The sequence below is a fragment of the Myotis yumanensis genome, unplaced genomic scaffold (genome assembly GCF_028538775.1).
Source record: "Myotis yumanensis isolate MYYU_CA2020_CCGP unplaced genomic scaffold, mMyoYum1.0.hap1 SCAF_7, whole genome shotgun sequence".
NCBI lineage: Eukaryota > Metazoa > Chordata > Mammalia > Chiroptera > Vespertilionidae > Myotis > Myotis yumanensis.
Genome location: NW_027223758.1, coordinates 5,561,577 through 5,588,919, shown reverse-complemented (window position 1 = coordinate 5,588,919; position 27,343 = coordinate 5,561,577). Strand labels below are relative to the sequence as shown.

The 27,343-nt window shown below is 49.9% G+C and overlaps 2 protein-coding genes across 7 annotated transcripts in view; both read left to right on the top strand.

The window, feature by feature from the left end:
- The window catches only part of LOC139013592 (neuroendocrine secretory protein 55-like), a 47,899-nt gene extending 35,520 nt beyond the window's left edge, over positions 1 to 12,379 (top strand). The window contains exon 2 of the mRNA XM_070419693.1: positions 12,307 to 12,379. The gene's annotated coding sequence lies outside the window, so the exon portion shown is untranslated. The remainder of the gene's footprint in view (positions 1 to 12,306) is intronic.
- The window catches only part of GNAS (GNAS complex locus), a 46,860-nt gene extending 22,391 nt beyond the window's left edge, over positions 1 to 24,469 (top strand). For 2 of the 6 annotated variants that reach the window (XM_070419688.1, XM_070419687.1), the window contains 12 exons: positions 12,307 to 12,379; positions 15,291 to 15,335; positions 19,429 to 19,483; positions 19,565 to 19,684; positions 20,302 to 20,399; positions 22,664 to 22,718; positions 22,820 to 22,893; positions 22,977 to 23,035; positions 23,138 to 23,258; positions 23,431 to 23,561; positions 23,647 to 23,714; positions 23,970 to 24,469. In XM_070419688.1, the coding sequence (XP_070275789.1) occupies positions 12,307 to 12,379; positions 15,291 to 15,335; positions 19,429 to 19,483; positions 19,565 to 19,684; positions 20,302 to 20,399; positions 22,664 to 22,718; positions 22,820 to 22,893; positions 22,977 to 23,035; positions 23,138 to 23,258; positions 23,431 to 23,561; positions 23,647 to 23,714; positions 23,970 to 24,116 (1,046 nt within the window). In that variant the 3' untranslated portion in view covers positions 24,117 to 24,469. Of the gene's footprint in view, positions 1 to 8,441; positions 8,765 to 12,306; positions 12,380 to 15,290; positions 15,336 to 19,425; positions 19,484 to 19,564; positions 19,685 to 20,301; positions 20,400 to 22,663; positions 22,719 to 22,819; positions 22,894 to 22,976; positions 23,036 to 23,137; positions 23,259 to 23,430; positions 23,562 to 23,646; positions 23,715 to 23,969 lie in introns of those variants that run through there. The other 4 variants (XM_070419690.1, XM_070419689.1, XM_070419692.1 and 1 more) reach the window with 4 other exon arrangements.
- Positions 24,470 to 27,343: the final 2,874 nt, after the last annotated feature.

Below are 27,343 nucleotides of genomic sequence, written 5' to 3'. Positions count from 1 at the left end.
GAATCCCAGACTTGCTTCGATTGCTAAAATCCTCCGAAAGCCGATTATAGGTTAGACCTGTTTGCTTCAAAACCTGGAAGGGTTTGGTCCTGATCAGCTTTCTTGGCTCCCACTTTCTCTCCCCCCCAGCTCCCCAGTCTGTCTTGATTTTCTTGTTCTCTTCAGGCCGCAGAGCCTCTGTTCTCCCCCCAGGCTGCCGTTTTCATTGACGGCTGAGCACACATGGTCTGTGTGGCAAAGGCCCGTTCCTGGCTGGCTCCAGAGTCCCCACCAGTTAATCGGGTGGGAAGACTGAGTTAGGCTTGGCCGTTTCAACCAAGCTGGGCACACATCGGACACACCTGCCACTTGAGCAGGCGTCCACAGTCAGCCCTGAGGGTCACAGCTGTAGCGTGATTTCAGCTTGAGCCATTCAGGATTTCACGTTTCTTAGGAAAAGAAGGCATTCCGAGCGGCTGCTATTCACCTGTTAACCTTAGAGGATTTCATAGAAGCGGGAGGGGTGTCCTCCCTACCCCGCTGGGTTAGCAGGAACAGCAAGCCCTACCCGCCCTGTCTTCCTAAGACCGTTTCTCACCTAGTGGAGAGCAGCCTCCGTCAGACTCCTTTCCATTCCGAGTGTTTATTCCAGCGCTTTTTGTTGTTCTGGAGGGTGTTTTGTCGTTGTTTGGGGACAGACCTTAGTTTACAATGAGGTTTGGGGTGGGAGAGGAGAAAAGTTCTGGCCCTTAGTCAGATCTTCTCATGTATATAAACAACCCCCAGAAGCAACACACCTTTTTAATTTGTCCTCTGAGAGCTGAGCCCTTCTGTCACCTGGGTCTTAATATTAATAAGTGCATTGGCCATCTGCAGTGGATTTGAAGGCTGAGTTGTCTGCCTCACAAAGAAATGGGCTATATTTAGTGTTTAAAGCAAGCCTGCTTTGTGTTCTTTGTAAAGTCGGTGACATTCTTTCCATTTTTTCGGTGTAATTAGCACAAAAGGAGCCGTAATCTGAGAAGGTAGCAGAGACTAAAGCCACAGACTAGAGTCAGGAATGTTCAAGAAAGTGGGCAGCGGCCCTTTCCCAGCCCTGGGCGGGTGCAGAGCCGGGCGAGGCTCAGGGCAGGGCTGAAGCCTGTAGCTCATAAAAACATCTCCTTTTCATCTGATTCCCAGGCTGGCTGCAAATGCTTGAGACTTTGGCTGATGAGGATGAGGATGAGGCCCAGAAATCAGGATTTTAAAAAGATTCCCAGGTGATTCTAATGTGCAGCCAAGGTTAAGAACCACAGTTCTAAACTGAGGCAGTAACTACTTGCCAGGCTGTTTGAGAATGATCAACCACTTTGGTTGGTAGGTAAATAAAGTAAAAACCCAAGAAGTAAAATTTGTATGTAGCCATTTCTAAGGAAAGGAAACTTACTACCTGATTAAGCCACAGTGTTTAACTCTCTGAACTCAACTCTGTGGGGCTAAATTTGAAGAATTGAACACAATGAAAAACGAAACTGTGAAATAAGAGCAGGTTAAGGGCTTCTTTTATCTAAAGAGATCTTGGAGGACTTCAGCCATCTCTCGATTGCGCCAACTTGCTTTCGGGTTTTTTCCTGTTGTGATTTGTTTAGTAAGATGTTGGATCAAAATATGATATAAATAAGGTACCTTGTAAATAAAACCAGAAGTTAGCTGGCCCGACTATTTTTAACTGACCCTCTCTCTACATTCCCCATGCTCAAGGCCAAGCTATGTGTTCTAAGCAGCAGGTGTCCCTTTACCTTCATCCTCATGGAAAAACTTCCCCCAAGGGAAGTTAAAGACGTGTTAGCTTAGGAAAGTCAAGATCCCTGCTATAGAGGCGGCACTTTCTCATCTTTTTCTTTTAACCAATTAAAATCTCTAGTAAGTGGGTCCATTGGTCTATGGTTGATGTCATTATGCCCCCATTCTGAACTGTCCATCTAGAATCTTCAGTCAAGGCTGACATTTGTGGGCTTTATATTATTTAGGTTTAAGTTTTAAAAGGAATAGAGTAATGCACTTGGTGCTTTTTTTATTGTTTCCCCATTTTGAGGAAGAGGTGGCTTTTTTAAAAGTTATTCTCACCCACTCTGGAGTTGGCTCCTGGGGGTGTTGTGAGAGAGGCACTAATGGCTTGGGAACGGGGCATCTGTGGGTTCCAGGAAGCTCCTCTTATAGATGGGGCCCACCTTTCAGGGTCAGAAAAGGTCAGGAAAGGTGCACAAACCCCAGGGGACTTCATGTTGTGAGCCATGGTTTTAAGTAGATGCTTCACCAGTATCTCAAAGCCAGTGGCTCAAGAAACAGTCCAATCAAAATGGGCAATGTGCCTCCACACTCTGTTTGAATTAGATTACATAAAAGTTATTTTAAAATTAGCTGATCAGTATTAGATAAGGACATTTCATATGACCATGTAGTTAATGCCTTGATTTTAAGTCTTCTGAAATGAAGTGTTGCTAACTTAAACATTTGTGCTTAGTTTAGAAGGCAAGTTTAGGGGTACTTGTGGTTGGAGTTACTAGCCTAGTGAATATGACAAGAAAAGAAGAGCCCTGGGTAATCAGTACCTTAAAGTTTGAAGAACATTATGGTCCTAAGGAATAGAACCTTCTTAACCATGGTTAACTGGGCCTAGGAAGGTTTTTTGGCTTCTTTGTTTTATAATACTTGCTTTTGGTGTCTATACAACACAGGTTTCAAGTCACATTCATTTGCAAACCACACTTGCAGCCATTCTAGTTAAATAAAAATGCAGAAAGTGCTTTAAAGATAGTGAAAGCACTAAATACTATTAAAACCTTACACCTAAGGTTTCTGCTTCAGTGGAAAACTGTATATTGTTTCCTATGCTGTTAAAATACTATTATATTTTCTCGGGACTTTACAAAGATCCAAACTAATGGAAGGTCAAGAACACTCTTGTCCAAAAACTGAACTACATCATTAAGTGTAATAATATTTTTAAGATTCTAAGCCGTGGTGAGTCTATTGCTTCTAAAAGCAGACAAGGCAGTCTCACTCAATAGATGCAAAAGAGCCCAGGAACACATCCACCCATAAACATGCAGCTCCCAAGACCTCAAAACTCAAACACTGTCGTGTGATTCGCCCATTGTGGTAAAATATGCAGTGTTGGAAAAGATTCTGCTAGGCTGTCCCTCTGTGCAGCATGTGACACCATCTGTTTGACCAGGTTGTATCACTCAGTGACCTAGTGTTTTAGGTTGGGGTGTTATTATCCCAACTTGCTGGCTTTGGCCTGAAGCAAGTCACCTGAGCCAGGGACCTGTGCCCTCCCTGGCCATTTCATACCCAGGACACTCTGACCCTTTGCTCCTCTCTGGAGCCTGAAGTTTCCACCACTTCCATCTCCCCTTGAGCCAAATGAGAGGCCCCTTCCACTGCAAAAGTCTCTAGCCTGCACTGTACCAAGAATTATGCTAATGCATTGTTCTCCTCTTAAAGCATAAACCAGGTACTTAAAATGGTAATGACCTGGTAAAATAAATTACTAATTCATATGAAAAGGTCACACTTGGTGGCCTTCAAATTGGAAAGACTTTTAAAAAAAATTAAAACTTTTAAAGCCTGGGTAGGTCAAATACAAGACTGAAAACTGTATGCAGTGCCAGCTCACCACGCTAATTAAGTAAAATCTCATCTTTCCCTTTGTGTGGAGTGAAAACAGAAAGCCGACCAGACCACAAATGGGCTTGTGTTCCCGAGCTCTTAGTATCGTTTGCTTACCTGTAAACCCTGGGTCCCATCTGCTGTCATTTATTTACAAAGTAAATGCTTTATCTGTCCATCAGTGGTCGGTCATAATAAAATATAGGTGAAACCTACATTTTTTTAAAAAAACCAACAAAACCTTTTTTCAAGGATGGCCTGCTAGGTTAGAAGTTGAAATGACTAAAGCCTGACCTTGCTTCATACATTTCTAGGACAATAGTCCCGTTCGGATGGCGCTTTGCCTGCAGTAGGTGTCAGTATGTGATGTGGCACAGAGTCACTGCTTTCAAAGTTTAGGTGTGAGACTCCTCAAAAAGGGGAGTGGTGACCCAGCTCAGGGAAGTTTCCAAATCAGGACCCTGTTCATTCCATTCCTTGGAGTAATGTGTAGCTACTGGCAGAAATAGGGCGGTTGTGTTGGTTACTATTTACCTTGTTCCTCTTAAATACAATGTATTTGTGCTTTGACACATTAGAAGCAGGGAGGAAGATGCTTTTGAACAAATGGAGCATAAGAAGAAATTGTGACCTCTTCTTCCTTCTTCCAAGTCTTCACCAATTTTTTTTAAGTCAACCAATCAATGAAACATAACCAAGCAGTTTTACTTAGTATATAAAGATATAAAACTCAGGCGCCGTTGTCAAGTTGTTTCTGAGCTAGCTGGTGGGTGACTGTGAGTCCCGACCTCAGAGTCACTCGTCATTGATTGCGAGGTCTCACTGCCGCTTGGCTTCCCAGCACATTCAGGTTCAATATCTTTATCTGCTGTTGTTTATGTTCAAAGCATCACCTAGTCACCTAGAACAGTCGTGCCTTTGAGCTTTTTTCCAAAAGGAGGTGTATTTTTGTGTGGAAAAGGCCAAAATCCAAAGTGTGACAAAGTCCCGCTCAGTTTAGTTTGGTGTGGGGGGGGTCAGGCACAGCTGTGCAGTGTAATTGGAAAAGTTGGAGGCCACCCGGGGCAGAGCAGGGGCTGCAGGGGCTGGGGTCTGACCTGTAGCTTTTGCTTCCTGTTCTGAATCCCAAGTGTGTGACTTGGTGTCACACCTTTTACTTTGGGTTGAACAGACAGGGGTAAGGGGGGGATTTCAATAGTCCTGTTGAAGAGTTAATAGTGTCGTTCTATTTTCAAAGAAAACTTAAAACTATTCACAACAGTTTGCTCCAGAGTAGCAAACAATCACCCCAGGACCTTAGGTGTGCTGTGTGTTTCGGTATACAGGTGGGCTTCCGTCCTTTCTTTTTTCCCCCAAACATCCGAAGTTTTACTGACTCTTTAGAAGTCAAAAAAGTTTAAAGGTGGGAGAGAGAGAGTTTACCGTTACTTTGTCCGTCCGAGTTTATTGGCAGGTAGGCCTGGTGGGCAGCAGAGGCAGTCATGCCATGTCTTAGCCTGATCACCTGCAACTCCAGCTCACCTGGGCACAAGGTGGACCACATGGACCAAACATTATTGAATGAACGAGTTGTACCTAAGCAGACACCGGAGTGGCGGCAAGTGATTTAACCGAGGTCTCAGGAAGTGAGCAGCGGCCCCGTGGTTGAGAATTTGGTGTCCTTGCTCTTAACCCAGTGCTCTCTGCCACATGCTAGTGTGGGGGGCAAGAGTGGAGTGGGGACACTAGAGTTTGTAAACATTCTGCAAACAAATTCGTGTTCAGTAAACTACTTTTCCCTCTGTTCCAGAGCCACCCCGAGGCGCCCAGGCCAGGCCTGGAGAACAGGACACCCGATTCCACCACCTCTCCCGCCTGGGAAGACGCCGGCGCGCCGACTCTGCAGCCTCCTTTGGCCAACACTGCTTGGCTCCCGTGTCGCCGGCCGGCTGCCTGCAGCTTCCAGCAATGCTAGTTTTGCGTTCACATAGCACCTCTCATCAGATCTGAACCGCTTTCTAGGCGTCGAAAGTAGTTAGGCTGCCGACACCTACCTCCGCGGGCGCGCGCCGCCAGAGGGAGGGGTGCTAGCGGTCCCGCGTGCACTAACCGGGAAGCTGGAGGTAAGGCGCGCAGCAGGGGTAAGCGCCGCCGCCGTCGCACACTTTGCACGCCGCCCAGGGCTACACCACTCACCGAAAATTGGGAGGCAGGTCTGGGAGGCGGGGTCCGGTGCCCACCAACTTGGGCGCCCCCGTGCCCCCCACTACTGCACCCCTCACGCCCCCTGCCCACTCCTGTGACGTCCGCATATCGGCCCACACCCCTAGGGTGCGCGGCGGCCCATTTGGGTACGTCCTCGGCGGGCCGATTTTTCGGCTTCCCCTTCGGTTTATAGGGGCCACCGCTGTGGGTCAGTCCTCTGAAGAGGCTGGGGCGTCATCGGACTGGTTAGGAGCGCTGGTCTTCGGCTGGGACACTCAGTCGCGTCGGCACCGCGGAGCGGGCTGCGTCAAGTGGCTGGCCCTGCGCGGCACTCGCCGGCTCTCTGGCTCGGGGCTGCGGCGCCTCGGCTGGAGCGAACCCCTGTCCCGGCGCGGGGCGGCTGCGGGCGGCCGGCAGGCACTGCCTTGCGTGTGAGTGCACTTCACTCACATGTAAGTCCCGGTGCCCCGTGGCTTCCCGCGAAGTGCGAGTGGCCTGGCGCGGGCAAGAGCCGCTGGGACAGGGCAGGGGCGCCCAGGCGCTGCCTCCCTGCCCTTCGGCTCCCGGGCACCCCCCAATTCTCTCTTTTCTCTCTTCTTCTCTCCATTGGCGTGCCCAAGAGCCAACCCAAGGAGCGTCTGAGGGTAACAGCAAACTCGTGCCATCGCGTCTCTGCACTTTTTTTTTAGTTGTTTGACATTTCTTGGTGCTTTTTGGTTTTTTGCTGTTGTTGGGTGCTTTTTGGTGTGTTCTCGCCCTTTTTTCATTTGCTCATCCTTTTTGGCGCTAACTCTTAGGCAACTAGCCCAGCAGCCCGAAGCCGGGCAGCCGCGCTCCGCGGCCCCGGGGCAGCGCGTCGGGCATTGCAGCGGAGACCCCCGACACGGGGCGCACGGGGTTCCGCCAGGCCGAGGCCAGGGGCAAGCAGGGCGCCCGGGCCAGGCGGGAACCAGGCAACCCGAGGTGGCCCAGCAACCATGCTGAAGATAGCCAGGAAGATCAAAGCCAGGGCGCTGGACAGCGGGAAGAAGACGGCGGCGGCTGCGGCCGAGGTGGCTGCCGAAGCTGCAGCGGCGGCTGCAGCGCTGGCCGAGCCGAGAGAGCCGCCCGCACTGTGGAAGTGCGGGGACCCCAAGAAGCCCTGGAAGAACCCCAAGAACCTGCCGTGCGAGGTGCCCCCAGAGAAGTTCCTGACCGAGAAGGAGCGGAGAAAGCTCGAGAAGAAGCTGCTGGAGCAGAGGCGAAAGGCGGAGAAGAAGAAGGAGAAGGAGAGGAAGAAGTTGGAGAAGATGCAGAAGAAGAAGAAGAAGGGGTCAGCAGCCCAGGAGGCGGCCCGCTACCCGGAGGCCGCCGCCGCCGCCGCCGCCGCCGCGGGCGCCGCGGAGGGCGCAAGAGGGGCCGGCGAGGGCGCCGGCATCGGGGGCGTGAATAGGATCTGGGCCCAGTGGTTCTGGGACGAGGACGACGCCTACTACGCTGAGCCCCGCGTGGGGGGCGTCGCGTGGCAGCCGGGGTCACCGAAGTCCAGCGAGCTGAGCGCCCACCTGCCCCTCGTGGTCTTTCTGATGTTCTCCGTGCGCAGCCCCTCGTGGGTGCTCAACTTCCTGCTACAGAAGCGCACGGAGCATGGCCGTGGCTGTGGCTTCGTGTTTGGGGCTACCTGCTGCTTCAGAATGTTCCTGGGCTGCGCCTTCTTCTCCTACTGGGGTGGCCGCACCAAGCGCAGAGGCCGCGGCCGCTCCGGGGCCACGGGGTCCTTCGGCTCGGGCCATGGCGCCCGACGCCGGGGGCGCGGGGAGAGGCTCATCTAGTCCCCCCCCCCGCCCCCCACCCCCGCCACCACCACCACCAGACACCACCATCACCACCACCATCGCTGTGTAGTGTGGAGTTTTATTAAGTTTGTGTGTTTGTGTGAACACATTTTCCTTTTCGGTTGCTCAGTCCTTTGGTTCGTGCTCGCCTAGCTTTTTCCACACTCTCTGCTCTCTGGCTTTCTCTGTAACTCTCTCTCTTTTAGAAAATTTTCCGAAGTCCGGGCTCTGGCTCGTGCTCCCTCCCCTTCCGCCCACCCCGGCCCCTCGGCGGCGCCTGCGGGAGGAGGGGGGCGGTGGCCTCGGGGGCCGCAAGGCTACGCGGCCTGGGGGGTGGAGCGTTGGCGTCGTGCGAGGGGTCGTCACTGGCTCGGAGCCGCCCCCTCTCCCCCCGCGGCCCGCCCGTTTGGGGCCCAAGCCTGGGGGGCGAGGGGGCGGCTGCCCGGCCTGTCCTGTACCGTCCCGGGCCGGGTGCGGGCGGAGGGACCCCCCTCCCCGGGCACCCGGGGGGCGCCTCCCTCCGCCAGCTCCCGCCCTCCCCGCCGCCGCGGCTGCTGCCGCGGCTGCTCCTCATCCCTCCTCCTCCTCCTTCCACCCCCCTCGCCGCCGCCTCCTTCTCCCCCCGCTTCCCCCCGCCCGCCGGGGCCCTTTTGGGTAGGGGCGGCGGGCCCGGGCCGAGGCAATAAGAGCGGCGGCGGCGGCAGCGGCGGCAGCAGCTCCCGCAGCTCCTGCTCTGGTCCGCCTCGGCCCGGAGCGGCCATCAGCCCCTTTGGCTTCGGCTCGAGGGGCGGGGAGCGGCTCGTTCCCCTCCGTCCGACCGACACCACCCTCCCCGTGCGGCTCGCAGTCCGCCCCGCGCGCTCCTCCCCGAGGAGCCGAGCCCGCGCCCGGCCCGCCCGCCCGGCGCTGCCCCAGCCCTCTCGGCCCGCCTGAGGCCGCCCGTGCCCGACCCGCCGCAGCCGGCCGCGCCCCGTGCCCCGCCGCCGCCGCCATGGGCTGTCTCGGAAACAGTAAGACCGAGGACCAGCGCAACGAGGAGAAGGCGCAGCGCGAGGCCAACAAAAAGATCGAGAAGCAACTGCAGAAGGACAAGCAGGTCTACCGGGCCACGCACCGCCTGCTGCTGCTGGGTAAGGGCGGGGCGGGGGGCGCCGGCCCGGCCCGGCCCGGCTCGGGAGCCCCTCGGGGCGCCCCGCAGGCCGCGCGCGCCGAGCCCGTCCCCCGCCCGGGGCGCGCGCTCCCGAGCCCGTGGCCCGCCCGAGGGCTCTGTCTCTGGGGACGAGGCCGGAAGGGGGACCCCGGGGCGCAGAATCGGCGGGCGGGGCTCAAAATGGGGTCGGGGGGCTTGGCGAGGCGGGCGCGGGTCCCCCTCCCCTGGCCGGCTCTCGCTCTTTCCTTCTCTCTGCCCTCCCCCCTCGCTCTTTTCTCTTTCCGCGAGGCCTACACGACGCCGGGGACTTGGGTGCTTGTTGGGAAGGGGGAGGGGGAGCCCCACCGGGCTCGGGAGACTGCGACAAAAAGGGTTTCGGGGACAGGAAATGGGGTGGCGGGCAGAAGGAGGGGGACCCGCCTCCGTGGGGTGTGTGATTTGTTCGGAGAGGGAAGGGGAGAAAGAAAGAGGGGCCAGAAGGGGAGGGGGGGCGCGGGGGGCGCCGCAGTGGCCTAAACGGCCTCCCCAAAGGGAGGCTTTGGCGGGGGAAGTGGCCGAGGAGGGAGGGCGGGTGACATCAGCCCCTCGGAAGGGTTCCGAGTGTAAAGGTGGTGCGGGAGGGGGAGGGGGCGCGGGCGAGTCGTGGCGCCGGAGTGGGGGTGGGGGAGGAGGGAGAGCGGCGGCGCTGGGCGCGACTTGGTGCGTTTCAGGCCGGACACACTGTGCGCGGAGCAGACGTGTCCTGGGCCCGGCCCGGCCGTGGAAAGAAGGGAAGGAGAATCAAATAAAAAAAAAAAAATGGAGTTGGTACGCTAAGTGCCCAGTGAAGCCAAATGACACGTCATTTTTACAGTATGACCTTTTTTCCCCCTTCCAGACATGCAGGCTTTTTAAAAAGCAAAGAAGAGAATTAATTGTAGCAGCTGCCCTCGCCCCCCCACCCCCAGCAGCATCGCCTCCCCCCAATAAACCATTAACACACATATTTTCCTGTTAGTCCTCCACATTGAGAGTACTTTGTGGAAAAGGGGGGGCAATTCACAAATCAGAACTGGAAAATGACATTTGTCTGTAAATGGCTTCTGGGTCTGGAAATGGCGTTTTTTGTCCTTTTCAAGGGGGGAGGGGGTCGAGTGCGCTTTAAGGAAACCCTTTTTCCAGGTGGAGGAGATGAAAAGACGTTAATTAGTTGTTTGTCAAGTGACATTTGGTTGTTTGGTTCTGGGTTTTCTCTCTTGATTGCGGTTTTTACTTCGGCCAAAAAGGGGGGTGGAATTTGAGATGACCTTTCCTCCTTTTTTTCTTAAAGGTGCTGCTTTGGGGAGGGAGGGGGGGAGAAGTTAAAATAAAACAAAAAAAGCATTTAAAAAAAGTGGTGAAATGACCAGAAGAATTACACAAGCATTAATTAGTATGGAAGTTTTCCACTTCCTCGGTAATTTGGTTATCTGAATGGTGAATTTGGTAGGTTAAGACCTAGTTCATGGTCACACTTCAACAAAACAGCTTAGTTATAAAGAATAAAGTGTGAAGGCTGCTTTTCTTTGTGGTGTTTGCTTTGCTTGTTTGGATGGGTTATGTCTTTGTTCTCCTGAGTCCAGGTTTATATAAAGCAGAAAATTATTAAGTGTAAATAAGTCTTTTTGGTGTTTGTGCACTTGCAATTTCAGTAATTAAATGATACATATGTTGAGGTCTTATTTAAAACTTGTAAAGGCAGAATTATACTATGTGAAGAATAATATGCATAAACTTGATTTCAAAGTATAAGCCTGGAAAAGTCTAGAATCTTTTCCTTGGACGCTATCTCGTTACCTGAATACTAATTTGAAACAAGTATGCTAATGGTACCTTAAATTTCTAACACCTTTGTGCAATAATCACAAAGTCTCCCCTTAATTTGGGACTGTTACTTTTGAACACACCTTGCATCACTGGGCTCACCTTCCCCAGATGTCTTATATGGCTACATTTTATCACAATTTATTGATAGCCTCTGGCACAGGTGTCTGCAGCCCTAACCAGTGCAAAACATTTTGCATTTTTAAGGTGATTCTCACCAAATACCCTCCCCCCCCAAAAAAAGAGGAAACAATGATGTCCGGAGTCCTCTTTTTAATCCATCTTAATTTAATAGTGAATTACGTACCACAAAAAAACTTTTTCAGCCCAATTCTCTTATTTCATATACGTGGAAACTGAGGCACAGATCTGTTTCGTGCCTCTAAAAGCAGTATTACAAATCCCAACACCTCTGAAATAAGAATATTGGAGATTCTTGAGTAATTTTATGCTTTCTCTTCATGGAATCTCCTAATAATGCCTTTAATATTTTAATGTATGAGAGTGAGACTCATTAAGATAGTGTTTGCTTTGAAATCAATGTTTCTTTAGAAACATTTTAACTTTTCCAGGTACTGATTACAGCCTTGTGAAAAGGCAGGAGAAGGAGGACTGCTTTACTCTCTGGGAAGTAAAACAAAACAATTAAGAAAAGTAAAGGGGGGGGGGGGGGGTTAAAGAAAAAAACCCCAAACAGATTTGTGTGAGAGAAGGGTAAAAAACGGCTCACACGAATTATTTGTGGGACAGTGTGTATTTACAAAAGAAAAAAAAAAAATAGCAGCCCTCCTTTTAGCCTGGAAATGTGGTTTTCACTATTCTTATAAAGGTAAGGTCATTTTAAATGGCGATATGGCACCCTTCTTACTTTTAGCTGGGAAGGGCTTGACATCTTTGAAAACGCAGTGGTTTCTAGGTATATTTTTCTTTACGATTAAAGTTTTTAACTCTTATTAGAGTTGCTGCATGTTAATGTGGTTCTCAAACACTATATTTGGTATTAAAATGTGTTTTTCCAGAAGATAAAATTGGTGGTCTTCTACCACTCCCCCCTCCCGTATAACATGGTTGCTGAATCCAGAGAAGGGTGGGTGGTGGTGGGTAAAATGCCAGGCTGCGGTTTGAGGCACTGAATTTTCAGTAGCCTTGGGGTGGGGGGGGTGCCTGCCCGGAGAGCATCTGCTTTGGGACAGTGCTTGGGAGGCAAGTGCTGCGTCAGACTGCAGTGTCTGGGCACTGGTGGTGGGTCCTGGGTATTTAACCATGAAGCATCTGACAAACAATGAATTATATGGCTCTACACATTCATGTGTGCAATTTACCTGAATTCTCAGTTTCAAGGATTCAGTTTCACAGTTTGAACTTCAATTTTCTCGCACCCCCTCCCCAAAATGACAAAATTGCATCACTTTCTCCTCCCCCTTTGCTTCCCCACCCCACAAATTTTAAAACAGCCCAAACCTTTAATTCTTGTTTGTTATTCTAATGGTGAAATACTGCAGGGACACAAAATTGGACATTTATTATATTTTTGATGCGTCAAAATGTCTATGAAAATTGCACGTCTTTATTTTGTTTGTTTGTTTCTCTGTGTCGCTTCTGCGGGAAAGCAGCAGTCCTCTCACTGCCCAGAGTGTAACATGCCTCCTTCATAACCTGAGACTCACTTTCCTTTTCTAGGTGCGGGAGAGTCTGGTAAAAGCACCATTGTCAAGCAAATGAGGATTCTGCATGTTAATGGGTTTAATGGAGAGTAAGTGTCTAAGCCGCACCAGGGACAGGGACACACTGGATACTAACCTTGAGGAGGTTTAGGTAGCTTGGGAGACTGGGCAGCCAATTTTCACTTAATTTTTTCAGCCTGCATATTAGAAAATGCCGGGGAGAGCTCTTTAGGGATTTCCCCCTCCCTCCTTTTAATATTTGTTGCAGCAACAAATCATAATAGTAATAGCAGTAAGCACCAGTGTCATGTGAAGAAAACACCTCCCCTTCCCCAGGGAAAATGCCTGGCTGGCCCCGGGACAGGTCTGCCGCAGGGTTTGGTGCAGTGGGTCCCCAACATGGCTGACACGGGCTGTGGCCACCCCTTGGTCAGGTGACACCCACCACTGCAGAGCACCCCCCCCCCCCCCCCCAGCAGATTTCACCGCAATGCACCAAGGCAGGGTGGTGTTTTAACTACTAAAGAAACATTGTTTCAATAATATTCTCGCACAAAACAAAGTTAGAAGAGGCAGCCCTTGTTAATAATTACTCATCCCCCCCCCACCCTTGGAATTAATGTTATGGGCAAATCATCGTTTTCCTCTTTAAAAATCAATAGTTGTGCCTGAAGGGACGTAGAGGGGATATTTAAATGATGGGAAGGCTAGGAGTTAGGTACTTCTGGCTGGATCAAGGGGCACTTTTGCCTTTGAAACGTCCTTTTAGGCATCGTGGTCTAAGGCAACGTGACGGAACCGCGATGTGAATAAAGATGAAAAGAAAACGCATGTGCTAGGGATGGAAAAAAATACGGGTCATGCCTGCCGGGCGGGGCGCAGACGGAGGGGAGCGAGCCTCCGGCTAGTCAGGGAGTTGCTCCCCTCGGACCCCAACTAAGCTGACCGGCCTGTTTTCCTGTATGAGGGCACTGGGTCACCATTACTAGCTGGTTAGCAGTTCCAGCCCCTCTAACCCAGGTGAAAGTTGACCCCTCCGTTGCATTCCCTTTAGTTTCGGAAGGGGGACCACCAAGTCATGGGGGCACAGTTTAATTTAGTTATACACGCAAAAGCAAGCAGACCCCATAAACTCCAGTAAAAAAGCCCTACTGTCCCCCGAGTACCAGGGAAACAATTTTATCACCTTTCAGAGGTTAAACTGCACCGAAGGCAGCTCTTTATGGAAAATTCTAGAATTTCTTAAATCAAGCGGTCGGGGTGGGGGTAAGAAAAGGATGACATCATGCAAATGGATGTTTCAGTTGAGGTGCTTTTTAGGCTTTCCCCTTGAGTTCGGAGGGATGGGCTGTTTCACCAACTTTATGGCCGACTCCCAGTGAGTCGTCAATACGCCCATACATGCTGTTAATTACACAAGCTGCCTTCTCTCACAGAAGCCAGTTCTGAAATTCTTAATTCCTTACACACCCTTCAGTAAAGTCCTGCCCCCAGAGATGGCCCCCGGTCAATAAACAAACTGGAGACAGACTTCCAGTTACATGAATTTGTCATTTAAAGAAAAACCTGGCATAATGCCCCCCTCCCCGGAACTTAAGGGGGAGCGTTTCAGGAGGCAGGTTACCCGAAACGGACCCGCCTGCGGACCCTCGAGATAAATATTTTGTTTGAAACGACGTGGCTCCTGTTTTTAAAGGGATGCAGCAGCCACTGTTTACCTTAGTTCTGTCCGATGGAAGATAGGACATCCTGAGAATAAGTTAAAGTTTTATAATTCTAATTGCCCTCTTTATTTATTTTTAATTTTTAGAGAAAGGATTTTCCTCCCTCAGTGAGCCAGTCTGTAATGCAGTCCAGGCATTTAAACCAGAACTTCTCTCTTTTCTTTTTTTAAAAAGAGGAAGTGAGTTCCCAGTTTGCCTGCTTTGTAGAGGAAGCCATAGGTAATGCTCAAGGATGTTAAATTTAGCCTGCGAAAGTGACATACAGGGAATTCTTAGTGTGAGTCTGGAAGCCTTATTTTTATCTTGTCCAAGGAGCCTCTTTTTTCCCTTTTCCTTGCTGGGGTATTGCAACAAAGACGGTTTCCCTTGTAGCCAGGGATTCCCTAGGAAACTGGGCCGCCGGGTGCGGGGTCTTGTCCCTCCTCCCGTGAGTAAATGTGCGCTTCCTTAGTGCTGGCTGAGCTATTCAACTTGCCTTCACTGTCGCAGACTGCGTGCTGGTTACCTGTGTAGAGTAACTTGTAATTCTAATCTGACTTTCAGAACTAGAGGTCACAGTCAGATTTCCCTAACGCACAGCTAACTTCCTTACACCGAGTGCAGAAGCCGCCATCAGTGCCGGCCGAGCTAATCAGCTAATCGATGACAAACCCCCGCTTAGCCAGGCTGCCCCTCAGACCTGCAGGGTGGGGTGCCCACCAGTCGGGAAGACTGCGTTTTGAAAGGTTGTTATTTGGTTTGGTTTTCGAAATCCATATATGGTCTTAATTGCTGGCAATTTATGGGGAACAGTTATGCATAAATAAAAACATCATATAGGTAGTTTCTGGGCTGCAGGAAGGGAGGTCTTGCTGTTGCGGCAGATGTCACAGGCGGAAGTCACCCGTGTGCTGCCTCTGTTCAGGTACAACACTGAGGATGGAGGTCTGGGAGCTCGAGGACCTCGCAGGTACTGCTGTGTTCTCCAGAGAATGGAGATTAAGTCACCGCTGGCTCCCTGGTGCATGTACCAGTAGGGAAAGCACAAGAAAATAATTAGCAGTCCCTTCTGTCCCGGCCAGAGTCTCCAGAGGGCTCGGCTAATACTGCAGCCAAGGTGTGGAATTCTCCCTCCACGGCCCGCAGCCCCAGGAGACCTTCCACGTTAGCCAAAAAGGCCACCTAGGCATTAAGGGGATGGCGGCCCTTTGCTGAGGAATGTAGAGAGGCTGGGTGGGGATTTTGTGGAATTGCGGTGCCTTGCAGATTAGGTGAGCTTTCAATCTCTCTTTAAAAGGGGCGGCGAAGAGGACCCGCAGGCTGCCAGGAGCAACAGCGAAGGGTAGGCACATTCAAAAACAGAAAAACTTTTAAACAAACAGACATGAAGATCATATTGGGAAACTGAGGGCAGAGTCCCGGGAAGAACGCAAAAATCATTCAGGGGCCATCATCCATCTTGATATACATTTGCAAACAACACATAAACAACTTCATCTCATGGCACGTGACATGCAAAAACAGTTCTGCTGTGGGTTTTCTGTTGGCCATCCTTCAAGGATAATTAGATCCAGCTGGGGGAGAGCTACAGCTTCCAGCCTTAGACCATCAGTTTAGGTCAGGATTTGGGGAATTGCTGCTTTTCCTTATGGTTCTATCCTGTCCAGTCCCCCCAGCTCTTCATTTGAATCTGCTACTTTTTAAAAAAACTACTAAATTCCATCACCCAGTGGGTGGTCTGATTTTAAAATTTCGGACCTCTCTGAGAAAAATTTCCTCTTAAAATACGAGGTGCCACACCCTCCTTAATTTGGGAAAAAGAAGTACTTGGCACGTGGGCTGAGGGGATAAGTCATTCAATGATCTCGAAAAGCCTCTGGTCTTTGAACAGTTATCACTGTAATCCGAGGCCTGTATGTCAGCTAGTGGGCAGGACAGGAGATGAGTGATGGCATCCATCTTTCCCCCCATTCATTATCCAATTATTTTTTCTTCACTTCCTGCATCCCCACCACCATCACATGCCAGCACACACATGCATGCATGACAGGTAACCTGCTCCAGCTGTGCCTGCACATTCAGCATGCTGTCATCGGCAGCTTTCTCATGAGACCATGCAGGGCCATGGACTGAGTTAGGACATCTCAGAGAAGTGGCTGGGAGGGGCGGGGCAAAGGAGATGGGGATCGGGACAAAGTGACTGACACATGTTTGTTCATCTGTTTCTTTTAGAATATTTTACCCCTAGATGATGGCTACGGTTTCTCTTCTTCCCCTTCCCCCGACTGTCCTATCACCCTTGCATGCTGGGATTACCCGTTTTAGGAACTTCTAATAAGAATACTATTCTGTTGTGGTGGGGAGGAGGGTGGGAGGGGAGGGGAGTGGGGGTGGGGGGAGGGGGGACTACACCTAACTAAAGATAACTGAGGGGAGGGAAAAAAAAACACAAAAAAATTGAAAAATTCAAAACACACAAAAAAATTGAAAAATACCAAAAATCACAAAAACAACAAAAATGGAATGAAATTCTTAATTGTTCAAAATGTAGTGTGACATCCAAAGTAGACATTTACTCCTTAATTGTTCAAAATGTAGTGTGACATCCAAAGTAGACATTTACTCCTTAATTGTTCAAAATGTAGTGTGACATCCAAATAGGCATCTATGTAACAAGTGACTGCTGTCAGTTTACTGTACCAAAAGTTGGCATTTGAGAAGTAGTGACAAGTCCTTACTGAACAACTGTGTGCTAGATGCTGGCCTAACCCTGCCCTCTAACCCTTGCCTGCTCTTCTCTGACTGTTCTGCAGTAAATACAATATTAACATAAGTGATAAATAAAACTTCTCTGCATGTCTCCGCAGTCCCTGTCTGTCTTCTGTCTCTCTTCTTTTGTCTGTCTGTCCCCATAAAAGCACAAAGATGGAGAACCCCCACCACTGAGGCCCGGGGAGGAGGGGGGGAGCCCTTAGGATCTGAGCCAAGCCCTCTGCTCCTCCATGGGGGCGGGGAGCAACCATGCCCCCGTCCTTCCAGCCCCCGTGTTTGAGTGTCACATGGAAAGGAGACACCTGAGGAGTTTTACTCCGAGTCTTGCCATCGAGCTCAGTTCATTAAGCAGTAGTAAGGGTGACGACGGAGCCCGCCAGCCCCCAGTGTAATATCTCCGTCTACATAGTAATTGCTCGGATGGCAGCCTTTGATGTTGGAACGTTACACACCCGAATTAGGTTTCGGATTCTTATTTTAGCGGCCTTATACTGATATACTCCCACATCCACTCACATACGCAGAAGACTGAACACGTTCTCAAAATATCCGTATTTTCAGGCGGGAACTTTCCCAATTATCACACCACTCCTTAACCCGGAAATGGAGCTGAGTGAGCCTGGCCCTGGAGACCGTGCTCTCCGGCTCCGGGCACCGGCACTTGGTCCCCCGACAGCTCGTTTTCATTAACACCAAAGGAGGGGTCCTGGCGCTCGTTGCCATGGAGATGGGGCCTGTTTCTAATGGACAGAAGTGAACTTGTCCTGTGGGGTCTTAGGTGAACTTGAACCCCTAAATAAGCCGGGGGGCGGGGGTGTCAAACACGTCCTGTTAAAGCGCTGACGTCTGCATACCGTACCCCGAGTCTGGACATCCTGGTTGCAGGAAGGAGCTTCAAGTTGCACAAACACACAGAGGGCTCAGTACTCCCAGTCCCCTCTGTGCAGGGCGGGGCCAGCGGCCCGGGCCCCCCTCCCCGCGTCCCAGCCCCCAGAGGCCCCCAGAGTGCAGCTCTGGCTCACGGCCCCGCCCCCCAGGCCGCCGCAGCGCGCAGCCCCGCCCTGTGAAGGAACAGGGTCTCCAAGGCCAGCTGAACAGGAAGCCGGTGATTCTGGGGAGGGGGCACCATGAGCTCATTCAAGATGAGGGTCCATCCCTCACATGCAAATGACCAGGGACTATAACACGACAGAAAAGACCCTGTTCTTGGGGGCAGGCTGTTGGCAGATGAGCACACGGCCCCCTCAGCTCCCTGCCCCAGGCCCCTCCCTCCCACACTAACTGGCGGACTGGCTGCTATTAACCCCTTTGCGTTTCCTCTATTCGTGTTCTGCCCTCTCCTCCTGAGGGGTCACCACCTCCATCCCCTGACTCTGGGCGAGGCAACCAGGTGAAGGCTTCAAAGATAGGACATCTCAAGAGATTCTTTTAAAAGTTACAGCAGGAGAAATAAGCTCTGTCCCTTCTGCGGGACTCAGACTCCCTCTCGGCCTCAGTTTCCTCCTCAGTTATGTCCCTGGGTCTAATACACAGGTGTGTTTGGTTCCAAACCCGCCCCCCAAGCCCAGAGGCAGGGTGGGGGCAATGGACCTGGCACTGTTTATGCCCCCAAGCCAGGGGCCCTTTCCCCTAAAAGCACGCGGGCCCAGCCTCCAGTGAAGGGCAGTTTTGGAAAGATAGCATTTTAATTGACCTAATGGGGTGCAGGCTATGCAGGGGGGTTGGGGGAGGGTACCCAGAAGCCCAAGGGCGTGGCCTTTACCAGCGAGGGAGAACGGGATCATTCCACACATTGATTTCCCTCCCGTAGCTGTGCCCCGCCCCGCAGTGCTTCGCCCCGCCCCTTGGGGTGCACAGAGCTCCAGGTGACAGGCTCACCTGTGGCAGAGCCACACCTGTGTCCTGAGGAACACATCTCCGTGATTCTTAGGGAAGAGTTAATTCGATAAGGCCATTATGTAGGTCCAAATTAAAATCAAGAGTGTAAAGCAACAAGGCTTCTAACTTCTGTCCCACCCCACCCCCCACCCCCCAGTGCAAAAGTCCCGGGTCATAAAAGACTTCTGGGGCAGTCTCCATCCTGTCCACATCAGAGGCTCAGCACTAGCAACCAATCATTGCTGCTGGCTGCAGTGACAGACACAATGACTATTTAAATAAGTAAACAATCAAGCAAACAAGTCAATGACCAGGGCTGCAAAAGCCCTGAGGTGGGAATAACGGGCCACCTCTTTCAGCCACTGCCAGTGGGAGGAAGCCCCAAGTGGAACCATGAAACTTTCTCCCTGGCCACACAATGCCCCTCCCCCGCCCCCCTCGCCCCCCTCGCCCCAAGCAGAGATGCTAACACTGAGGCCGTGCTAGTGTGTGGTGGGGGCTTGGAGCAAACAGGACCACATGTGAGGGGAGTAATGGACAAGGTACAACCTCTGGTACAGTAGGCCTTGGTCACTACCTAGATGCCAATTTGCTGATGGAGCCCAATCGGGCATGGCCTCCAGACAGAGCTGGGAGGTGGTCATTTGAGACCCCTTTATTCGGGACCCTCCACCCACTCCTTCAAGAACAGAATACTATCCTTAGTGGAATGTCTTGACTAAAACGGCCCTGTTAGGCAACATGATGCCATATGATTTTTTTTTTCCTTTTCAATCCCACTGTAGTGAGAAGGCCACCAAAGTGCAGGACATCAAAAACAACCTGAAGGAGGCCATTGAAGTATGTGCTCGGTTCTTTCTCGTTCTGTTAGCCCCCCTGTCAGACAGAACTGCCCCTGACCGCCTGCTAAATCCCTTTCAGACCATTGTGGCCGCCATGAGCAACCTGGTGCCGCCCGTGGAGCTGGCCAACCCCGAGAACCAGTTCCGCGTGGACTACATTCTGAGTGTGATGAACGTGCCCGACTTTGATTTCCCTCCCGTAAGCGATGCCCCGCCCCGCAGTGCTCCGCGCCGCCCCTTGGGGTCCACAGAGCTCCAGGTGACACGGCTCACCTGTGGCAGAGCCACACCTTGTCCTGCCGAACACATCAGTGATTCTTAGGGAAGTTAATTCCATAAGGATCCTTAATATTTAAAAACAAAAAAGTTGCCCTCGCCGGTTTGCTCAGTGGATAGAGCGTCGGCCTGCGGACTGAAAGTCCGGGTTCATTCCAGTCAAGGGCTCACATGCCCGGGTTGCAGGCTTGATCCCCTGTAGGGGGCGTGCAGGAGGCAGCCGATCACTGATTTTTCTCTCATTATTGATGTTTCTATCTCTCTCCCTTCCTCTCTGAAATCCATAAAAATATATGAAAAAATAAATAAAAACAAAAAGCCACTAAGAATCACTAGGGCATGGCTCCAGATGAATGAGCAAAATTCTGTCACCCCTTGTAAATCTGGGCTCTCCCACCCCCACAAGTGCCCGTCACACCAAAAATCTAGGAGAGAAAAAGCCATGAGTTATGTCACCCTGAATCCCTCGCACCCTAGAGCTCTGCCGGGCCCCTGGGTGCAGGGCCCCGCCTCTGACGGCCTCTCTTGTGCCCCCTGCAGGAATTCTACGAGCACGCCAAGGCTCTGTGGGAGGACGAGGGCGTCCGAGCCTGCTATGAGCGCTCCAACGAGTACCAGCTGATTGACTGTGCCCAGTAGTAAGTGACCTCGCCACCTCAGCACGACATGGGCACACACTGAGGGAGTGGTCACAGTCCACACCAGGTCGCTTGTCAATGAGCCCTGCTGGTGGTGGCCGACCAGCTGCCCCCACCTGCACGCAGAGTGCTTCTCATTCACTGGCTTTCAAAGCCCTTAATTGCACTTTTTAGTGCAGTGACATTATTTTATATAAATAATTAATGCCTGTTAAAATGATCATTATTAGCAATAAGGCGACATTTATAATTAATTAGCTTAAAGTCATTAATTGGCTTGATCTCCAGGCATTAGGTAGACAGGGCAGCTCTCACACTTTGGATAATGTAAAAATATTTTACTTTATTGCTATAATTTAAAAACATGACAAAATGATGCCGCCGCCCACCTTCCACCCTCCCCCTCACTCCCCCTCCTTGGTAGCTGATAATTGCTTTGCTATTGCAAAGGGTTTAATAGACAAGCAAGTTTGTATATTTTCACAACGGACAGAAAAACAGTCCCATCTTGGCCAGTCCCTGCGACCCCCACCCCTTCTTCAACAAAGCCCCTGAGTTTCTCAAAAGTTTGAACTAAAAGCTGGAAGTGCTAATTATAGTAACGAAAAACAAATGGAAATCCTGGAATTGTTTCTGGTTGTGCCCTGGATACAAGTCAGAGGACAGGTACAGGCCCCGGAGTGCGCCCGCGAGGCGGGACAGCCCTTTCACAGCAGTTTAGGCTGCTTTGTTGTGTTTTTTTAATTTTCCACCATCTTAAAGTTTTTCCTTTTTTTTTCTTTTATTTAATTCTTTATTGTTGGAAGTTTTACATATGTCTCCTTTTCCCCCCATTGACCTCTCCCCACCCACTCAAAGTTTTTCTTATTTAATGCAGCATTAAAGTACTCCTGCAATTTCAGAAGAAAGTGGCAACATCCCCAGTTTATGGAAAGTTTTAAGAAACTTGGGAAAAAGAGGACATAGCTTGTAAAATGTCTTCCCTGGAGGAGGACCCCGAAGCCCTGGTTAGCACTGACCAGTGAGCTTCTGCTCCACTGCCTTTATGTTAATTTAAAGTTGAGGTAGTGGTACCTTGCCCATTTCTTAAGCTGCCTATTTTTATTTGTTGAGCTGGGGTTTGACCTGGCCCTGCTCCAGCTGTCTCTCTCACAAGATTTGGTGCTGCTGAGCTATTTATAGAACTGTGGTTCTGTTGCCATGGCAACACGCTGGAGGCCAGGGCGGCTGGGGAGCTATTTCTGGACTGGTGCTGTAATGTAAGACTGATTGGGCAAGTTAGTGTATCCTTCCAGCCAGACTAACTCTAACCTGGTAATAAGGAAGGGGGAAAACTTACAGAACTTCTTTAAATAGACTTTCCCCCCTTTGGCCTTTCTTTTCTGATTAGCCACTTGCAGCACTTCCAGCCACCACCCACCCGACTCCCTCCCCAAAAACACAAAACGCTGGGTTTAACTAAACGTTAATTAAATTAATCCAATCTTTCAGAAGTTATTTTTCCTAACGGTGTTTCTAGTTGAGCAGCACAAAAGCAATAAGTTTAGCTGAGGAGAGAGTGACCACTAATGGGAATCCCTGAGACCCCAGCCCCCTGTGCCTGCTCCCTGCCGTGTCAGGACCCAGCTCAACCTGAGCTTTTTTAAAAACTACAAATTTCATATCTGGACTGTCCTGTTTCATGGACCAAACAGACCGGAAGGACACGCTGTGCGTGTTTCCTGTTCAGTGTGGTCGGGGCACAAAGGGCCCCTGTGTGCCAACCCCTTTTGTTCTCTTTCATTATCGAGGTTCTTAAAAGGTAGGAGGAAGGGATACCCCTTCTGAGTAACTCAGACATTTCACTTTCATTCGCTTGTGGAGGAAACCCAAAGTGAGAGATGCGAAAGTATACAATTTTCAAATTACCCGCTGATTTAGTCAAAGCCAAACAATTTCACATTTAAAATGTTTTTACTTAGATACTATCAAAGGCACACTGTCTGCTAGGCCTGACTTCAGACTGCAGCTGTAGGCCAGGGGTCCTGGGAGCCCAGTCCTGGTTCCCAGATCTACTGGTCAGCAAATACATTTATCTTCAATTCCGTTTGCTCTAACCGCTCTAAGGTGTAAACTTCAAGTCATCAGTGTAACCAACACAAGCAGAATTCCCATTGATTTAACTGCGGGGATCATTTCCATTAGCTTGACCTGGTATGGAGGCGGGAATATTGGGCACATTGGCATGACACTCAACACCCCCTGTGTCCCCCTTTCCCTCCCAGCTTCCTGGACAAGATTGATGTCATCAAGCAGGACGACTATGTCCCCAGCGATCAGGTACACACGCTCTCAAGCTTTCAAGAGTTTTGCCCTAGATTGGCGATTTTTAACATTTCGGTTGGCTTTGGTGAGACCCATTGACCTTGGTTATGTTTTAGGACCTGCTTCGCTGCCGTGTCCTGACTTCTGGAATCTTTGAGACCAAGTTCCAGGTGGACAAAGTCAACTTCCAGTAAGTGAATGGGTTGTCTTTCTGATAAACTGAGATCATGGTGTCCTGCCCTTTAGAGTAACCAGGGGTCCTTTCTCTTCCAGCATGTTTGACGTGGGCGGCCAGCGTGACGAACGCCGCAAATGGATTCAATGCTTCAATGGTAGGGAAGCGTCTTCTCTCCTGTCTAAGGACTCTCTGCTTTTGTCATTGTGAAGGATCGTTTTGCTTCTGACACATATTGCCTTGCTTTCTTGTGCTCAAGATGTGACTGCCATCATCTTCGTGGTGGCCAGCAGCAGCTACAACATGGTCATTCGGGAGGACAACCAGACCAACCGCCTGCAGGAGGCTCTGAACCTCTTCAAGAGCATCTGGAACAACAGGTTGGTGGAGCAGCCCTCAGGTTCCCTCCCAGCCCCTTGCCCAGGAGGCCTGGACTGATGTCCAGCCCTTGTGTTAGAGCAGAATCTTGTCCAAGTCCTTGGGAAAGCATCTCAAGCCCCGAAGGAGAGATGCTCTCCTACTGGGCTTTAACCCTGCTTCCCTCTTTGTCAGATGGCTGCGCACCATCTCTGTGATTCTGTTCCTCAACAAGCAAGACCTGCTCGCTGAGAAAGTCCTTGCTGGAAAATCGAAAATTGAGGACTACTTTCCAGAATTTGCTCGCTACACTACTCCTGAGGATGGTACGTGACCCTCTGCAGTTCACTGGCATATTCGTTTCTATATACAATCATGTATATGCTAACAAAATATTTGTATTCTTCCCAGCGACTCCTGAGCCTGGAGAGGACCCACGCGTGACCCGGGCCAAGTACTTCATCCGCGATGAGTTTCTGGTGAGTGGACTGTCTTTACTTCTCTCTTTGATTGCTTTTATTCTTAGGGATGGAAATTAACTGAATTCTACACGTGGGGATTAAACTATCCAGTATTTCCGTTTCATTTCATGGGTTGCCCTGTGAATTTTAGCTTTTGTGCCCCTTGACTTGGTTTTGTTTTAATTAATGTTAGTCAGGGATCCTTGGGGGAGCGGACGGGGGATGAGGTTGTGCAGAGGGGGTGCTAACCGAGTGTCCCTGTCTGTGCCACAGAGAATCAGCACTGCCAGTGGAGATGGGCGCCACTACTGCTACCCCCACTTCACCTGCGCTGTGGACACCGAGAACATCCGCCGTGTGTTCAACGACTGCCGCGACATCATCCAGCGCATGCACCTCCGTCAGTATGAGCTGCTCTAAGAAGGGAACCCCCAAATTTAATTAAAGCCTTAAGCACAATTAATTAAAAATGAAATGTACACGCAGTTAATCACCCACCATAGGGCATGATTAACAAAGCAACCTTTCCTCTCCCCCTTGAGTGATTTTGCGAAACCCCCTTTTCCCTTTCAGCTTGCTTAAATATTCCAAATTTAGAAAGCTTAAGGCGGCCTTCAGATAAAGAAAAAGAAAAAAAGGCCAAAATGGTTCCCTCTCTCTTTAAGTAACTAAAATTAACAGCAGCAAACAGAAATAAAAGAAATAAATGAATTAAATGAATTAAATATTGTCTTGTGCAGCATTAAAAAATCAATAAAAATTTAAAAATAGCAGTTCGGGACTCCTTTGACTTATTTGCAGTTTCGAGCAAACGCCGTTGTTCATGGCCGTGGTGGTGATGAAAAGCTGGGAGGCCCCACATTGAGGTGACAAGGCCCCAGGGTTATAAGTGGGTATAAAATTTTGCCACTTTCTTAACCTAACCTTTGGGTTTCTGAAGGCAATTTGCAGAAAATACAAAACATCCAGCCCATCCTCCTCCCAAACCCATGCCCCATAAAAACCATTAGGCCCATCAATAACTCTACACTTTGATCTTCACTGCCCTATACAAAGGTTCTACTAACTTACACTCCAGTGTATCTGTTGACCCAGAATCTCCCCAAAACAGGTGGTACCAAGAGCTATCAAATAAGTAGATTTGGTATTAAATCAACTAACTAGCCATTGGGGAAAATTTTAAGCTGGATCTCTACCTCATTCCATACACAAATGAATCAGTTACATGTTTAAATATAAAAAGATACTTTAAAATGGCTATTTTTACAATTAAAATCTTGGTTTCTAGATTATAACTCTAAACATGACCTAAGATCCAAAAGCCCTAAGTGGGGGAGGGAAGAGGGGGAGGGAGGAGCCTACAAAAATTAAAATCACATATAATAAAATATGAATGGGGGTGGGGACTAGATAAAAATCCGTAACAAAGGGTTAATTTCCCTAATAAGCAAAAAGCTCTTAAGAATTAATAAGCAAACCCATCACAAAAATGGGCAAAGTACATGAACAAGCAATTTGCTTAAAAAAAAAAAAATATGGGGGTAAATACGGAACCTCAGTCATAAATGAAATGCAAATGAAACTTGCGCCATTGTTGGGAGGGGGTGGTTGTCCACACTCGTGGGCCCATGAAGCCGTGGTGGGATGGTGCTTGGACCTGAGGTCCACTTGGGTTCCCTCGTACTTCATCCCCAGGATCATCCCTTAAGCATGTGGTCACCCATTGCGTGACTTCCCAGGTGGGTGGGAGCCACAGCATCAAGCACTGCACCTGAGACTGCCCCCAGCGTCAACCACTGCACCCTCTGAGACTGCCCCAGCGTCAACCACTGCACCCTCTGAGACTGCCCCCAGCGTCAACCACTGCACCCTCTGAGACTGCCCCCAGCGTCAACCACTGCACCCTCTGAGACTGCCCCCAGCGTCAACCACTGCACCCTCCGAGACTGCCCCCAGCGTCAACCATCAACTGTTAACACATTTCTGAAACTGGCCTAATGAAACATTAACCAAGTTAATTCTGCAATTCAGGCCAAAAATCCACTTCCTGTTTCCCAAATCAAATTAAACCCAACCAAATTAAATATCAAGCAAAATGAACCCCAAGGAGGGCACAAAAAGTACCAAATATACCATTTCCATAAACCTCAAAGCTTCCTATGAAATATTCAGTCCACATAAAAATTGTGTGCTTGCTGTGTAGACTAAGGTATGAAACAACAAGCCAGGCCTGCCCACACATTCCCATAGTCCCACAAAGCTCTCCAAAGAAACACAGCTAATTAAAACCCAGAGCCAGCTATCAAGTGTAAGCACGAGACCAGCCCACTCCAGAAACACCCACCCAAGGAAAAGGCTCTGCCAACAGAAAACATAGGTTCAACACCAATCCTGTAGCTTCTCTTTCAAGATGGCCACCTGTCTATGTAGAAATTCCAGAACCTTCTCTGAATAGTCTACATAAAATTGCCACAGCACTAGCCACATATCCACCAAAATTAGAAAACAAAGTCCCAGGCCACAGAGCAGTTATACCAAGAAAATGATACCCCAAGACCCCCCTCATTGCTAGTCAAAACTGGCAGCAATTCTGTGAGAATTTATAGGAGGGAATAGAAATCACCTACTATGTGCCAATCTGCCCAATGAGATGGACTCACAATAACTGCCACTGTACCAATGAGTAAATGGAGGCCTAGAGAGGCCAGAGACATGGCTAGTAAGTGGGGAAAATGACCTTCAAATTCAGGTAGACAGACTACTTGACTATAACACTGTATAATGTTATTCTAGAATATACAGAAGAAAAGAGGAAAAGGTCTCCTGCTGCTCCTTCCAGGATGCCAGTGGTCAGGAGTCATGACCTGTGACCCCAAGGGGAACTCCTGCAGGGCCCCATGGGTTCCATATGCGGTGGTGGTGATGACCGGGTGGATGGATAGGTGGCAGAGGGGGGTGGGGTCCTCTTCCCTCAGTGCCCACCAGTTCAGAGGGTTGCCATGGGGCCACTCCAGTCACTCAGATGTGTAAGGGTCCCTTCCCTTCCTTATAGTCCATCCCTTCTCTTAAAACATTTTCATTGCCATTATCCTTTGATCTGGTACCAAACCTAACTTTTATAGGTAGGGCCACTTTAAAATTTAAATTCTAGGATCTTCAGAAAGTCAAATTATGAAGAATTACACCTAAATTTTTTATTACAAGGAACCACTAGTTTTAAAATTTTGAGCTGAATTTTATATCTCTTTTTAAATGCAAAAAACACACACATATATTTTAATTTAATTTAAAAATTTCCATCACCATTTATCCCCTCTACTCTAGAAGCCCAGTGCATGAAATTTGTGCACGGAAGGGGGGTGTCCCTCAGCCCTGCCTGCACTCTCTCCAATCTGGGATCCCTCTCACAATCCAGGACCACTGCCTCCTAACCACTCACCTGCCTGCCTGCCTAATGCCCGCAACGGCCCTCCCCTGCCGGCCTGATCTTGCCCCCAACAGCCCTTCCCTGCTGGCCTGGTCACCCCCAACTGCCCTCCCCTGCCAGCCTGGTTGCCCCCAATGGCCCTCCCCTTCCAGCCTGGTCGCCCCCAACAGCCCTCCCCTGCCGGCCTGATCTTGCCCCCAATGGCCCTCCACTTCCAGCC